Raw genomic sequence first — 14,828 nt, 5'->3', positions numbered from 1 at the left:
CTTCCTTGCACACAGCCCAGACTACCACATCCTGCTTCCTTAGCTCAGTACCACCAAGGGGAGAGGAAAGGACCTGTTGACTCCTCAGGGGTGGTCTGCAGCTGGCCTCTCCTTTTTTTCTCCCAGTTGGCTTTCCATTTCTTTCTTGAATGCATCAATCAGTTTGCAGTAGACTCTCCATCTTTTCATTGCCCCTTATGGTTTTTGTTGACAGAGAGCCCTCTGCAGTTGTTCTGAAGGGAAATGTGTTGAAATCTCCATACATTAACCTGAGGCTCATCATTCAACAACTATTTATTGAGTAGCTAGTGTTCCTGAAATGCCATTCCCTTGTATTCCCTGCCAAGAATAACTAAGAAGCCTCCAGAATCTTTGTTTGTACCTGGGCAGAGCTGAAAAGCAGAGATGGAGCAACAGTTAATGGCTGTTTTGACTACTTTGGCACCTTCTTGTGTCAGCAGCATTATGAACTGATTTTCTTTACAGGAAGAAGATGTTAGATGCCAGAAAAACCTTCCCTTCCTCTCACTTAACGCCCCGGGAGTGGTTCCTTTTGTATCTGAGCTGAAAGTCTGCCAGCCTACACATTGGTTCAGAGAGATAGATTAGGGTCTTGTCTTCAGGGGAGCCTCGTGATTCTGCCCTTTATGTACAAAGTCCAGACGTATAAGCAAAACGGCAAACACAGAGTCCAGACCATAAAAATGAGGCTGAGACAAAGCCTAAGTAATGTTGGAGGCTGAACAGTTCAGAGCAATGGCTTTTTTGAGAGGTTTTGAGTTGGAATGAACTATCGAGGCACTTTCAAGTAAGTTAGGTGAAGTTAGGGCAGTGCACTTGAATGTCAGTGGTTGTCACCTTGGGAGGTGTGGGAGTTCCCTCTGCCTAGCCCTCTAAGGTGCCTCAGAGCAGAAATACTTTAAAGACTTTGTTTATAAATATATTTGAAATTCAGGTTACAGTAATCTAAATGAAACATTTTAAAAGAACTCCTGTGTACCTATATTCTTCAGGTTAATTTTTGAGATAGGAAGACTTTTGTTGGTAGAGTGTCATTTAGTGGTGACAGGTTTTGCTTTATTTTTTAAAACTCTTTGCCCAGAGTGAGAGTCCTCTTCCATCTCTGTGGCACATGTACATTTTATGTACTTGGGCATGTTTGATGCTATGTGAAGTTTGAAGTGTTTAACTCTCATATTGCTGAAAATGCCAACTGTGTCACTGGAAGATTTTTAAAGTGCTTCTCCCTTCTTCTTCCTTTGTCTCACAGTCAAGGAAATAATGCTGCAGCTGATACTGGACATCGCTTTGTTTGGCTTGAGGACATTCAGGCTGTGACGGGAGAAACCTTCAGAACAGATAAGAAACCAGATCCTGCGAACTGGGAGTACAAGTCTCTCTACAGAGGGGATATAGCAAGGTAGCCACCTTGTTTTGCCCCAGTTTTCACTGTAGGAAAGTAACTTTTTTCTCCTCGGAACTCTCTTGGCACTGTCTGTCTGCCTGTTTCTGTCTTTCATCAGTTCTGTTGGGTTTTATTTATTGCATTGTTCAGGCACGTGTCTTATCTCATATTCTAAAATGAAAGCTTAATGCTTGAATTCAAGTCAGATTAATCTTATTTATTCCTAGTGCTTGCCATAGTGCCTGGCACAGTAGACATTCAATAAGTATTTGTTGAATAAGTGAATCCAAAAGTACCTTGTAATAATTAATTGTGACAGATATCTGGTAACCATTTGGTCTAACCTATATGCCATTTTTTAAAGTGGCAAAGCTTTTATTTATCCACCCCCAACTTCTGTCATTTACAAAATGACATTTAGTGGTAAGGACTTTCTCAAAATGTTTCTAGCATATACCATCAGATAATCATAAAAATCATAAGAAAAAATCATAAAAAATAGGTGATACTTGCTTTAGTAATAGAGTTTGAACTTTTCCCCTCTAATCTGGCAATCAAAAATATTTGAGTACTTACTAAACCCTTTAGACCAAACTTGTCCAACCCAAATTTGTAAACTTTCTTAAAACATTATGACATTTTTTTGTGAATTTTTTTTTTAAACTCATCAGCTATTATTAGTGTTAGTGTATTTTATGTGTGGCCCAAGACAATTCTTCATCCCATGGGGCCCAGGGAAACCAAAAGATTGGGTACGGTATTAGTCCATTTTCGTACTGTTGTGAAGAAATACCCGAGACTAGGTAAATTATAAAGAAAAAGAGTTTTAATGGACTCACAGTTCTACATGGCTGGGGAGACTTCACAATCATGGCAGAAGGTGAAAAAGGAGCAAAGGCACGTCTTACATGGTGGCTGCTCTTTATAAAACCAGGAGAATTGCCCTTTATAAAACCATCAGCTCTCGTGACACTCACTATCACAAGAATGGCACAGGAAAGACCTGCCCCATGATTCAATTACCTCCCACCAGGCCCCTCCCACGATGTGGGGATTATGGGAGCTACAGTTCAAGATGAGATTTGGGTGGGGACACAGCCAAACCGTATCTGATACCCCTGCTTTAGACATTTAGTACTTTATGAGAAATCGTGAGGAACATAAAGAACAGTAACACACAATCTGTTCCCAAACAGTTTACAGATAATGAGAATTGAAGACAGAGAATCATCAGTTTTAGAATACAAAGACAAGAGGAGATCTTGAAGATCATTATTCTTTATAGACTAATGACTTTGTGAAATAAATTTCCATTTCCATTATTTTGCTGTGTCTCCAACTTTTAATCCTGTTGTCACTTATCCTGACATTATACCTCACCATGTAAGCAATTCCAACTAAAATTTCCTTCCTGATGAGTTGTTTTATTCAGTACATATTTAATCTACCTACTGTCAGTAGAAACTTTATGGTTGAGCATAAATGACTATTATATTTTCAATGTATTCATGTATTTTTGAGTTATCTTAATGCTCCTTGAGGTATTACTTGGTTTTCTGTGCCACCAAAGGCACACCCAGATGTGGTAGATTCCCAAGAAAAGATGGGCAGTTGGGCCAGGCATGGTAGCTCATGCCTGTCATCCCAGCACTTTGGGAGGCCGAGGTGGGTGGATAACTTGAGGTCAGGAGTTCTAGACCAGCCTGGCCAACATGGTGAAACCCCATCTTCACTAAAAATACAAAAATTAGCTGGGCATGTTGTCGCATGCCTGTAATCCCAGCTACTGGGGGAGCTGAGGCAGGACAATCGCTTGAACCTAGGAGATGGAGGTTGCAGTGAGCCGAGATTGTGCTACTGCACTCCAGCCTGGGTGACAGAGTAGGACTCCATCTCAAAAAAAAAAAAAGATGGGCAGTCAACAAACAGAGGTTGGACATGAGATAGTGGCCATGGTGCTGTGTGTGTTGTTTCACTTAAGTCAGCCTGTCTGATCCTCACAGCTGCTTGTGAGGAGGAGGAGGAGAACCCTGTTCATTTCACAAATGAAGAAAAGGAATTGCGGAGAGGTTAAGTAACTGCACAAGATCATGCAGCCAGGCAGCCGCAGGGTTGGGATTTGAACCCTCATGTCTCTTTTTTTTTTTTTTTTTTTTTTTTTTTGAGACGGAGTCTCACTCTGTCGCCCAGGCTGGAGTGCAGTGGCCGGATCTCAGCTCACTGCAAGCTCCGCCTCCCGGGTTTATGTCATTCTCCTGCCTCAGCCTCCCGAGTAGCTGGGACTACAGGCGCCCACCACCTCGCCCGGCTAGTTTTTTGTATTTTTTTTTTTTAGTAGAGACGGGGTTTCACCGTGTTAGCCAGGATGGTCTCAATCTCCTGACCTCGTGATCCGCCCGTCTCGGCCTCCCAAAGTGCTGGGATTACAGGCTTGAGCCACCGCGCCCGGCCACCCTCATGTCTCTGACTTCACATTTCAAATGTTCTTTCACTGCCCATGCAGAAAGATGAGACAGGGTGCGTGGTTTTCTAGATTTGGAAACAGAGGACTCTGGTTCTCATTCTGACTTTGCCATTTACTAGCAATATAGTTCCAGGCAAGTCATCCGACCTGTCTGAGGCTCTGTTGCTTCATTTGTAAATTGGAAATTGCAACTTCTGCCATGGCTTGTGCTCAAATATCAGAATATTTGATATGGAATTGGAAATTGGTATGCAGACATAAAGGGTTAGTATTTATTAATAGATGAAAAGAGGAGAACGTACTAACAAAGAGTGGCTCTTGAGCTTCTGCTAATGAATAGCACAGACTTAGGAAGAAAGTAATTGGAAACAGCCTTATTAATCTAAACCTCAAGGATGCCACTACTAAAGGGCTTAGGGCATTGTGATTTCCTAGCCATTTGGTAAAGTTTACACAAGACACATCTTGCCTGGATTAGTAGCTGGATTAGTAACTGTTAGTGTCCAGTTCTGAGAAGATATTGATACTATGGCCGTCTGAGCTGGTCAGAAGACAGTGAGAATACTGTCAGTGAGCAATGGGCTTCATGCCTCAAGTGCATAGAAATCAATACTATGGCACCAGCTTTTGAGAGAAGCAGCAGCTTTATTGCAAGGTCAACAGGAGGCAGCACTTGAATCTGTCTCCCCCAAATGGGGTCTGTGTTTTAGAGGAAGAGAGTAACTGTGAGGGAGATAGGAAACTGCATTGAGGCATGATTTGATTGGGTTATGGAGACAGACAGTGTAGGGTTCTTGTCTCTTTTTTTTTTTTTTCTATTGAGATGGAGTCTCGCTCTGTCGCCCAGGCTGGAGTGCAGTGACGTGATCTTGACTCACTGCAACCTCCGCCTCCTGGGTTCAAATGATTCTCTGCCTCAGTCTCCTAAGTAACTACAGGCATGTGCTACCATGCCCGACTAATTTTTTTTTTCCATATGCCACTAAAATTTGCCCAAGTTTATTCAACCTGCATTCATTTTGATTGCCTGGAGCTTTGGATTTAATTCTTCCATCCCACTTTGTATCTTTCATTTGCTTCACTCTCTCTAGCTTTTATTCTTTCTTTCTCTTTTCCATTGGGCCAGTACACCTGACCCAACTCACATGCATGGACTCTGGGAAGATAAATGCCTGGCTGATTTTTTTGTATTTGTGTATTTTTAGTAGAGATGGGCTTTCACCATGTTAGCCAGGATGGTCTCAATCTCCTGACCTCGTGATCCACCCACCTCAGCCTCACAAAGTGCTGAGATTACAGGTGTGAGCCACTGTGCCCGGCCTGTGGGTTCTTGGCTCTTAAGTTCATGTGGCAGCAACTCCCCTCACTTCTTAATTTGGTCCGTGCTCCTTGGTTCAGGTACCTTGGTTCCCTATGTGGTTAATTAACATTTTTGATCCCTGGCTTTGGGGTCACCAATTGAGCACACTTGATTCACCTGCACGAGCTTGTGACTGGCGAGCTGTGGGTCCATGCAACTGAAAAACAACTCATCGTTCTGTTATTGACAAAGTTGAAGTAGTTTGAACTGGTTCTGCAGCTAACAATTTCGTGTCGGGTACTGAATTTTCACACTTTAGGGGGAACACTGACACACTGAGAGCATTGAAATGAAGATGAACACTTAAAATTTGACTAGCACTGTCATGTAAGGACTAGATGGGCATTTAGCCTAGGCAGAGATATGATCATTGTTTTTTTTTTTCTTTTTTTCCCCCATCCCACCCCCGATCATTGTCTTTTAAGCTTGGTTGGACTGCCCTTTGGAGGCTGGATTGACAATGTTTTGTGTGGCTTGTGAAGTTAGAACCAGTACTAATGAGTGGAAGTTCCAGGAGGTCAGATTTGACTCCGTATAGAGTAGCACATCCTCTACTCCTATGAGCATCCCGCTGTGACACTGTGTACGGGAGGATTGTGGTGAGCAGGGGTTAGGTGCTAAAGTTAGTGTATAACTTGAGAAAATTAGAGTCAAACTATATTTGGAAAATTCCTTAAGACTAATATACTGTCTGATAGTGAAGTTCAGTTCAGTCCGTTTTTTCTCCGTTTTTGGAATAGACTGTTATTTCTTTGGCTATACACCAGATAAAATAGTTGGCTTATGTTTAGGAGCCAACTTTGATAAAATAATAGTTTAAACTTATCTAACCCTTACTGTATGGCAGACACTCTTCTAAGGACTTTACATATATAAAGATTTTTGGCCAAGTGCAGTGACCCACACTTGTAGTGCCAGCACTTTGGGAGGTCAAGACAGGAGGATTGCTTCAGGCCGGGGGTTCAAGACAAGGCTTAACAACATAGTGAGGCTGTGTCTCTACAAAAAATTTAAAAATTAGCTGAGTGTGGTGGCGTGTGCCTGTAGTCCAGCTATTCAGGAGGCTGAAGCGGGAGGACTGCTGAAGGAGTTTGAGGCTGCAGTGAGCTATATTGCATCACTGCACTCCAGCCTGGGCAACAGAGGGAAACCCTACAAATTTTTTTGTAGACCGGTGCAGTGGCTCACACCTGTAATCCCTGTATTTTTAGTAGCGATGGGGTTTCACCATGTTAGCCAGGATGGTCTCAATCTCCTGACCTCGTGATCCGCCTACCTTGGCCTCCCAAAGTGCTGAGGTGGGTGGATCGCTTGAGGTCAGGAGTTCAAGACAGCCCGGCTAAATTTTGTATTTTTAGTAGAGATGGGGTTTTACCATGTTGGCCTTCATTGATCCACCCACCTCGGCCTCCCAAAGTTCTGGGATTACAGGTGTGAGCTACCACGCCCGGCCGTTAGTTGATTATTTGATAAGGATTTTATAGGAAAAGTGCCTTCATTTGGGGGAACTTTGTGTTAAATTACAGCCTAGGTCCTGTATAATTATTAAGATCTTATGGTAACTGATAAATTGGATACAACCTAAATGTCTAACAATTGGGAAATGGTTAAATAAATTATGGCACATTCATACAATGGAACAGTTTGAAGTCAATAAAAATTATATTTTCTTAGATTAATGGTATGGAGAGATGCTTAAAAGTAGGAAGGAAGGCCTGAAACTATGTGATATCAACTATTTTTAAAAAGGATGTATGTGCACACATATAAATACTTACTGAAACATATATAGTGTCTGAAAGTAGATAATAATATAGGCCAGTAACATTTTTCCCCTTCCCTTATCATTTCCATCTAATTTGTTATAAAAATGCAGCTGTTAGTTTAAAGTCAGGAAACAGTAAACATTTTTCAAGAGATTACACGAATATCTAAAATACTGTATATTTTTTGTGAGACTAATGAGGAATCAATACTATTAAAAGAGGATTAAGGAGAACAAAACTAGCTTTTTGACTTTGTTCCTTAGGGAATAGTAGCCTTGTTTAGAACTACATTAGTGCTATATATATATATATATATATTTTTTTTTTTTTTTTTGAGACTGAGTCTCACTCTTTTGCCCAGGCTGGAGTGCAGTGGCTTGATCCCGGCTTGCTGCAACCTCCACCTCCTGGGTTCAAGCGATTCTCCTGCCTCAGCCTCCCAAGTAGCTGGGATTATAGTCGTGTGCCACCACGCCCAGTTAATTTAGTATGTTTAGTAGAGATGGGGTTTCATCATGTTAGCCAGACTGATCTCAAACTCTGACCTCTGGTAATCCGCCCACCTCGGCCTCCCAAAGTACTGGGATTACAGACGTGAGCCACCACGCCCGGCCTACATTAGTGCTATTTTATCTCATTACACCTTTGTTAAGGTTGTTTTTGACTCATAAATGTAATGGCAAGAAATTATCATGAGATAGTCTAGAAAGAATTGGGAGGGAGGCTAGGTAAAAGGTTTGAGAGAGAATGTTTATGTCTGTGTGAGAAAATAGTCCCCTGCTGTGAAATTTGCTGTGTTTGGTCAGTGAGGAGGGCAAAGGCGCTTAGAGAGGGGACTTGTTGACGGTGGAGAAGCCACAGAGGTGAGGGAGAGAGCCCGGCCCTGAACCAAGGTGAAGTGGAGCGGAGCTTCCTGGGAGCTGATAGAAGATAAAGGCAGTTCTCCCCTGCCTTTTTCTCCCCACAGCATTTCCAATTTTATTAGGAAAAAGTTTAATATATAGCAAAAGTTGAAAGATTTTTACAGCAAATGTTCATATAACTGCCACCTACATCTACCATTAACTTTGTATTGTACTTGCTTTGCCATATCTGTCCATCCATCAGCCCATCCTATTTCTTTGATGCATTTCAAAGTAAACTGCAGATCAATAAACAACCCGCTATATACTTGAGCATGTGTATTATTAACTAGAGGTCAAGAGTCAGTATTTATTTAGTTTTATTACTTTAATCGAAAATTTACATGCAATGTAATGCACAAAGCTTCATTCTCTTGAGTTTCGGGAAATGTATACACGCCTGTATAACCCGAACTTTTATTAAAATGTGAAATATTACTATGACCCCCAAAAGTTTCCTCGTGTTCTTTTCTGGTCAGTTTGCACCCCATTCTCCCAGAGGCAATCACTGTTCTCATTTGTTTCCACCATCAATTCATTTTACCTGTTCTAGAATGTCATGTAGGTGGAATTATGCAGTGTGTACTCTTCCGTATCTGGCTGCTTTCACTCAGCGTAATGTTTTTGAGATCATCCGTCCATAAGGCACTTACCAGTAGCTCCTTTTTACTGCTGGTAGTATTCCATTGTATGGCTGTACCTTCGTTTACTTATCCATCTTCTATTGATGGACACGTGGACTCTTTCAGTGTTTGGCTGTTAGGAATAAAGCTGTCGAGAACATTTGTGCTCACGTCTTTGTGTAGACATATGCTTTCCTTTTTCTTGGGTAAATATGTAGGAATAGAATTGCTGGGTCATAGGTTAGGTCTGTGTCGAGTTTTTTAAGAAATAGCCAGATCTTTTCCCAAAGTGATTATACCAGGTTACATTCCCGCTGACAGCGGATGAGAGTCCTGGTTCCTCCACAGGTTACTCACCAACATTTGGTGTTGTCAGCCTTTTCAATATTAGTTTAAAACTGTTCTAGATGGTGTGTAGGGTACCTCATTGTGGTTTTAATTTGCATGTCCTTGTTGACTAATGATGTTGAGTATTTTTTTTTATGTGCTTATTGGTTATTCATGTCTTCTTTTGTGGAATTTCAGTTCAGATCTTTTGCCCATTTTTAAAATTGAATTGTTTGCTAACATACATACAGAAGAATGTACAATTTTCCTTAGCTTTTGCCTGTGCAAATATTCAGTAGTCATGTGTTTGTTAACTCTGGGGACGCCTACACGTTCCATAAAAGCGTTTTAGAACCCAACCTCTTTTCCTCTAGAGTAGAAAATAACTAAATGTAATTTCATTTGACATACTTTGTTTCAGGATTAAAAAAAGAATCTTAGGCCTATATGTTACCTTCTTAAGTAGGGACACAGGAAAATATTGAGAAAACAGGACTGGTCTAGGAGACAGATGATCCAGGTTCCCAGGCCTCAGTGTCCTTATTTAGGAACAGTTAAGAGAGGGGATGATAATTTTTGCCTTGCCTGTCACATATGGCTGTGATGATCAAATGACATAATGTGTGTGACAGTTCTTTACAAGGCTCCAGGAAAATAGAAATTACTAAGATCTAGAAGACAGGCATGATCTGAAATTCATGAGATGTTAACAAAGAGTTGAAGTGTTATAGGAGGAAGTCAAGCCAGGCAGAAAAAAAGTTAATTGCTAGTCCTTGTGTATCTCCAGATAGAAACAATCTGAAGGTAAGGTGAATTTGGATCTATGCAGCGAACCTGCGTAACAAGAGTTGAGGTCTAATGCGCCTTCAATCATTCAGAGGTAGTACACATATTCCCTCAGTAACTTTTTTTCTTTTTCTAATATCAGATACAAGAGGAAAGGAGACTCCTGCCTTGGCATTAACCCTAAGAAGCAGTGCATATCTTGGGAAGGGACTTCCACAGAGAAGAAGCATTCACGCAAGCAGGTTGAACGCTATTTTACTAAGAAGAGTGTGGGATTAATGAACATTGACGGAGCTGCCATCAGCAGTAAAACTGAACCTCCCTCATCTGAGCCCATCTCCTTTATACCAGTGAAGGACTTGGAAGATGCGGCTCCTGTTACAACCTGGTTGAATCCTCTGGGGATTTATGATCAGTCAACCACACAGTGGCTACAAGGACAGGGTCCTCCAGAGCAGGAATCAAAGCAGCCAGACACACAGCCAGACAGCGAGAGTGCAGCTCTCAAGGCCAAGGTGGAGGAGTTTAACAGGAGGGTGCGGGAGAATCCTCGGGATACGCAGCTGTGGATGGCCTTCGTTGCTTTTCAGGTATGTGTTGCCATCCCAGTTCTCTTACCTTAGAAGGACATTCCTGATTTTGGGCAAACTGATGGACTCTGCAACAATTTTTGAGCTAATGAGGAAATTTGACACTGGGCATACAAAGATTATTAGAGGCTTTGCCCTGAGCTCGCTCAGAGTCCAGTGAGGAGAGTGGACATGTGAAGAATACGTGCAACCCTGGGGTAGTAAATGCTGTAATGTGTAACTTGGGAGTGGAGTGAGGGGATGATTTGCATTGAGGGAGGAGAAAGAGCTACCTACCAAGAAGGAGAAGGTAAAGTTCAACAACACAATCTTGAAAGAAGAAGGAATGTTCACCAGATAGGGAAAGGCATTCCTGAAGTACAAACAGAAGAGGCAGAGCTCACAGAGTTGTGAAAGAGAGAGGGCTGCTCAGTGTATTACCCAGTTAGAGCCATGCATTCCCTTTCAAAAACTTGTGGGTTTGTCTGAGTCTCTCATTTTGAACCACTCATACAATACCATATTTTGTGCCACATTTGGCCCTTTTATTGGTAAGGTCTGCTCTTCAGAAAAGACTTTCAAGGCATTGTATGCCAGTCATTGATACAGAAATCAAAGCCTAAAATGGCAAAGAATGGACAGTTAAGTGAGAAACACAAGATCAGACATACCAGGTGACACAAGCACCTTAGGATCCAAGTGTTCTTTAAAAGAAATTGTGGCGAACCGGTGGTTTAAGAAAGTCCCTAGGGGGTGGTAAGAAAATCACTAAGCTTTGTTGAAACTCTGAGGATCCCCCAGGTCCATTTGCATTTGTCAATTGGTGTTTTTGTTGTTGAGGACGAGGTCATGAAAAGTCCTGGCCTGTATGCCATCGAGGAAGGAGAGCAGGAAAAGCGAAAGAGGTCCCTGAAGCTCATTCTGGAGAAGAAGCTGGCCATTCTGGAGCGGGCCATTGAGAGCAACCAGAGCAGTGTGGATCTGAAACTGGCCAAGCTGAAGCTCTGCACAGAGTTCTGGGAGCCCTCCACTCTGGTCAAAGAGTGGCAGAAACTGATATTTTTGCATCCCAATAATACAGCCCTTTGGCAGAAATACCTTTTATTTTGCCAGAGCCAGTTTAGTACCTTTTCGATATCAAAAATTCACAGTCTTTATGGAAAATGCTTGAGCACTTTGTCTGCCGTTAAGGACGGCAGCATCTTATCTCACCCTGCGTTGCCTGGCACGGAAGAGGCCATGTTTGGTAAGGAGATAACCAGATCCAGTTACGTGGGAGGAGTTAGACTTTCTTTTGGCTTTACTTGAAAATGAAGATCTATTTTTGATTTATTCTAGAAAAAGTCTGAATTGTTTGATAGAACTGATTTTTTAAAAAAGTATTACGACTCTTTTTGATAACAAATTTGCCCCCAGCTCCCAGGGCAGGTGGGGCCAGTAGAGCCAGTAGAGTTAAGATATCACTGGACAAGGTTCTGCTGATTAGCCAAGTAAACAGGCAAATCTCTTAACTGCTTTGGCAGTCGATGGCCTTATCTGTTGAGATGCGTGTGCCTGTCTCACCCAATTATAGGGTCCCAGGCAGTGATGTCTGTGAGATGCCCTGACTGGGAACCACTGCATAAATAGAAGTTTTGGGCATTATTATGCTGCTAACATTTTTGGTCTGTCCTGAAGGAGCCTGGGATATAAATTTTGACAGCATTGAGATGTTGGAGGCTGCATGTTTTGCTGAGCCAGAGAGTATCACTCCTGACCTTGAATCCTGAAGGCTTTGCCCTTCACTGGCTCTGGTGTGTCCTTGGGCAGGTCCTCTTTGAGCCCCAGTTTCTCCATCAGCAACAATACTATAAACCTGCTTTACAGGACTGTGGTGCACAGTAAGCGAGATAATCTGTGGCAAGTCTAGCTCAATGTCCGGCATTTATTTGATCACAACCCCTGTTATTGAGTATTGATTACTATTGGCATCTAAAGATAGAAATACATTGCTCTCAAAATAATAAGCATTTATCACACTGACACAGAGTCTTGACTTTGTTACTGTTTGTGATCTACTCAAATAGTTTAGTGTTACTTAGTAGCTGGAATTGTACCACAAGTAAGATGAACTGGAATATTCAGACATGGAAACTTGATTTTTTTATAGCCGACTCTGAACATAGGATGAAAGTTGCTGGCGAATAATGCCATCTAGTGATCAATTGAATACAGCTCTTTGCTTCCTGATAAAAATCTGCTACGCCATCCTGTTTCTACCATTTTTCTTGTAATAATGAGCTCTGATTATTTGATAGCATTCAGACCAACCTCTTGACTTATTTTTATGTACTATATATAGTTTTTATTGTTAATATTTGTGTTCTGTGGTTTCATACAAAAATTAGAACAAACATACTTGGTTTATAATACTGTGTGAGACGCTTTAAATCAGGATACGTATCACAGCTTTGTAAATTAACGGTGATTGCAGGTAAAAGATGTTCTCAGTGTGTTAATTGCCTGTTTTGAGAAGTACATTCTTTCCCTTTACTGGTATCAACCTGGCTTCTTCCCCTTTGCCCTCTGTTCGCAGCACTCTTCCTTCAGCAGTGCCACTTTCTGCGGCAGGCCGGCCACTCTGAGAAGGCCGTCTCATTGTTCCAGGCCATGGTGGACTTCACCTTCTTTAAACCTGACAGCGTGAAAGATCTGCCTACCAAAGGACAGGTACCCAGCTCTGCTCGCCTCATCTTTTCTTTCTGGCTCTTTGGAGGGAGGGAGAGGGGGAAGGTGTGGATAATGAGAGGTGGTGTGGATAATGAGAGGTGGTGTGGTAGTGTTTTTAAAATATCATATCCTCCTTTATATCAGTCTGCTGAGGAGGACTTCTCAGAAATAGTCCAGTGATCTGAGGAAAGTTTTGTAATGAAAGTGGTGAGATACGGATAGGTAAAGACGCTTCCCCTCCTTCACAACATAAAGGCTGTCTGAGGACCCACCCTCTCATCCTGCCTGCCTTCTTTCCTTTTCCTTTTCTTTTCCCTCCCTCCTTCCTCTCCTTCCTCCTCTTCTCCCTCCTCCCTCCTCCCCCTCCCCTCCCTTCCCCCTCCTCTCCCCCTTCCTCTCCCCTCCCTTCCCCCCTCCTCCCCTCCCCTCCTCCCCTCTTCCCCTCCCTTCCTCCCCTCCCCTCCCCCCTCCTCCCCTCCCCTCCTTTCCTCCCCTCCTTTCCTCCTCTCTTCCCCTCCCCTCCTCCCCTCCACTTCCCCCTCCTCCCCTCCCCTCCTTTCCTCCCCTCTTCCCCTCCCCTCCTCCCCTCCCCTCCTCACCCCACTCCCCCCTTTCCCCTCTCCACTCCATCGCCTTTCCACCTTTGTTTCAATACTGGTTAACTCCCCCAGTCAGGGAATAAGTTGTCATGCCATTTTAAACTTTGTATTACTGTCTTCCACCCGTATGCATTCTAGTTTGGGTCTTGTGTCACTTCCCCAGTTAACCTTCTAATTACCCACAATCTTCGGTAGCGTTGCAAATGAAATTACACAAAGGCACCTTGTCAACAGTGAATCTTACTGGGGAAGGGTTAATCCTTTAGATGACAAGCGAGCATTGCCAGTGTTTGAGATAAGTGAAGATAAGTGAAGAAATAAAGAATTTTTATAGAGCTACGCATATAAGAAAACATATCTTTTCCCTTTTTGCACTAAAGAAAACTCAGTTTTCTACTCTGTAAAGATGTCTAGTGGAAGATAAATAGAATATATGAGTTTATGGTGAACATTCAAAAATGTTTCTTGAGAGGCCAAGGTCTCCATCATGTGGGAGTTTCATGAATTGCCAGTAAAGACCATTTTTATCATGATGCTACCTCTAGAAAAAATGGGATTAAAGAATTATACCAGTTAAATTACTCTAATCGATCATTAGTAAGCCATATAACAGAGTGATTTTAAGACATGCTGTGAGATTTTAAGAATAGCCTGTACTACAGAATTCTCAGCTGACTCTAAGGAGGCTTGTAGGTCAGGATCAGAATTTCTCTCACCCCCTCCCCTGCCCCTTTCCTAAGACCCACCGTGATAAGAACAGAGTGATGGGTGGAGGGTTCTGCCTACGAATGTGACCCATCAAAGATCCACGTGCTTGAGGTTTTAAACACGAACAGCACTTGTAATTCCAAAGTATTTACATGACAGATTTGGAATATAGTTTCTTACTTAATATTCCATATTGCTTTTTTGACTGAGAGACATTGTTACCATAAACACAGTAGCATGCTTTGACACAGGCAGGTCTGATATTACTGGTCTGTGTTTCTGTGGAATAAACAAATAGATTATACTCATTTATCACACTATTTTTTAAAAAAAATCCTTTCTTGAGTAAACTTTCTTTCTTCACTCTTACAAGAACCAGACCTCTAAAGAGGGAGCGTCATCTTCCTGGTTCCCCTTCCTGAGGATGACTGACGTGTCAGGACATTTGCCCTGCCCTGACATGACTCTCCTGGATGCCATACTCTTCCAGGCATGCATGGCACTGCCCAGGGCTCAGGCTGGAGAATCCTGTGGCTCCTGGCCCATGCTGTGTCCACTGGAAGCCTGTTTGTCCTCTTCAAAAGGTTTCTTAGGAAAGCTTTTATTGAGT

The 14,828-nt window shown here is 42.4% G+C and overlaps 1 protein-coding gene across 3 annotated transcripts in view; it reads left to right on the top strand.

Annotated features, from left to right (window-relative positions):
* The window catches only part of NRDE2 (NRDE-2, necessary for RNA interference, domain containing), a 52,716-nt gene that overhangs the window by 17,612 nt on the left and 20,276 nt on the right, over positions 1-14,828 (top strand). For 2 of the 3 annotated variants that reach the window (XM_025390928.1, XM_025390929.1), the window contains 4 exons: positions 1,271-1,420; positions 9,776-10,223; positions 11,043-11,448; positions 12,778-12,911. In XM_025390928.1, coding sequence (XP_025246713.1) covers positions 1,271-1,420; positions 9,776-10,223; positions 11,043-11,448; positions 12,778-12,911 — 1,138 coding nt within the window. Of the gene's footprint in view, positions 1-1,270; positions 1,421-9,775; positions 10,224-11,042; positions 11,449-12,351; positions 12,382-12,777; positions 12,912-14,828 lie in introns of all 3 variants that reach the window. The other variant, XM_025390927.1, reaches the window with a different exon arrangement.

This window comes from Theropithecus gelada, chromosome 7b, assembly GCF_003255815.1.
Source record: "Theropithecus gelada isolate Dixy chromosome 7b, Tgel_1.0, whole genome shotgun sequence".
Classification (NCBI taxonomy): Eukaryota; Metazoa; Chordata; class Mammalia; order Primates; family Cercopithecidae; genus Theropithecus; species Theropithecus gelada.
The sequence above is the reverse complement of the archived record's forward strand: the minus strand, read 5'-3'. Positions and strand labels throughout refer to the sequence as shown.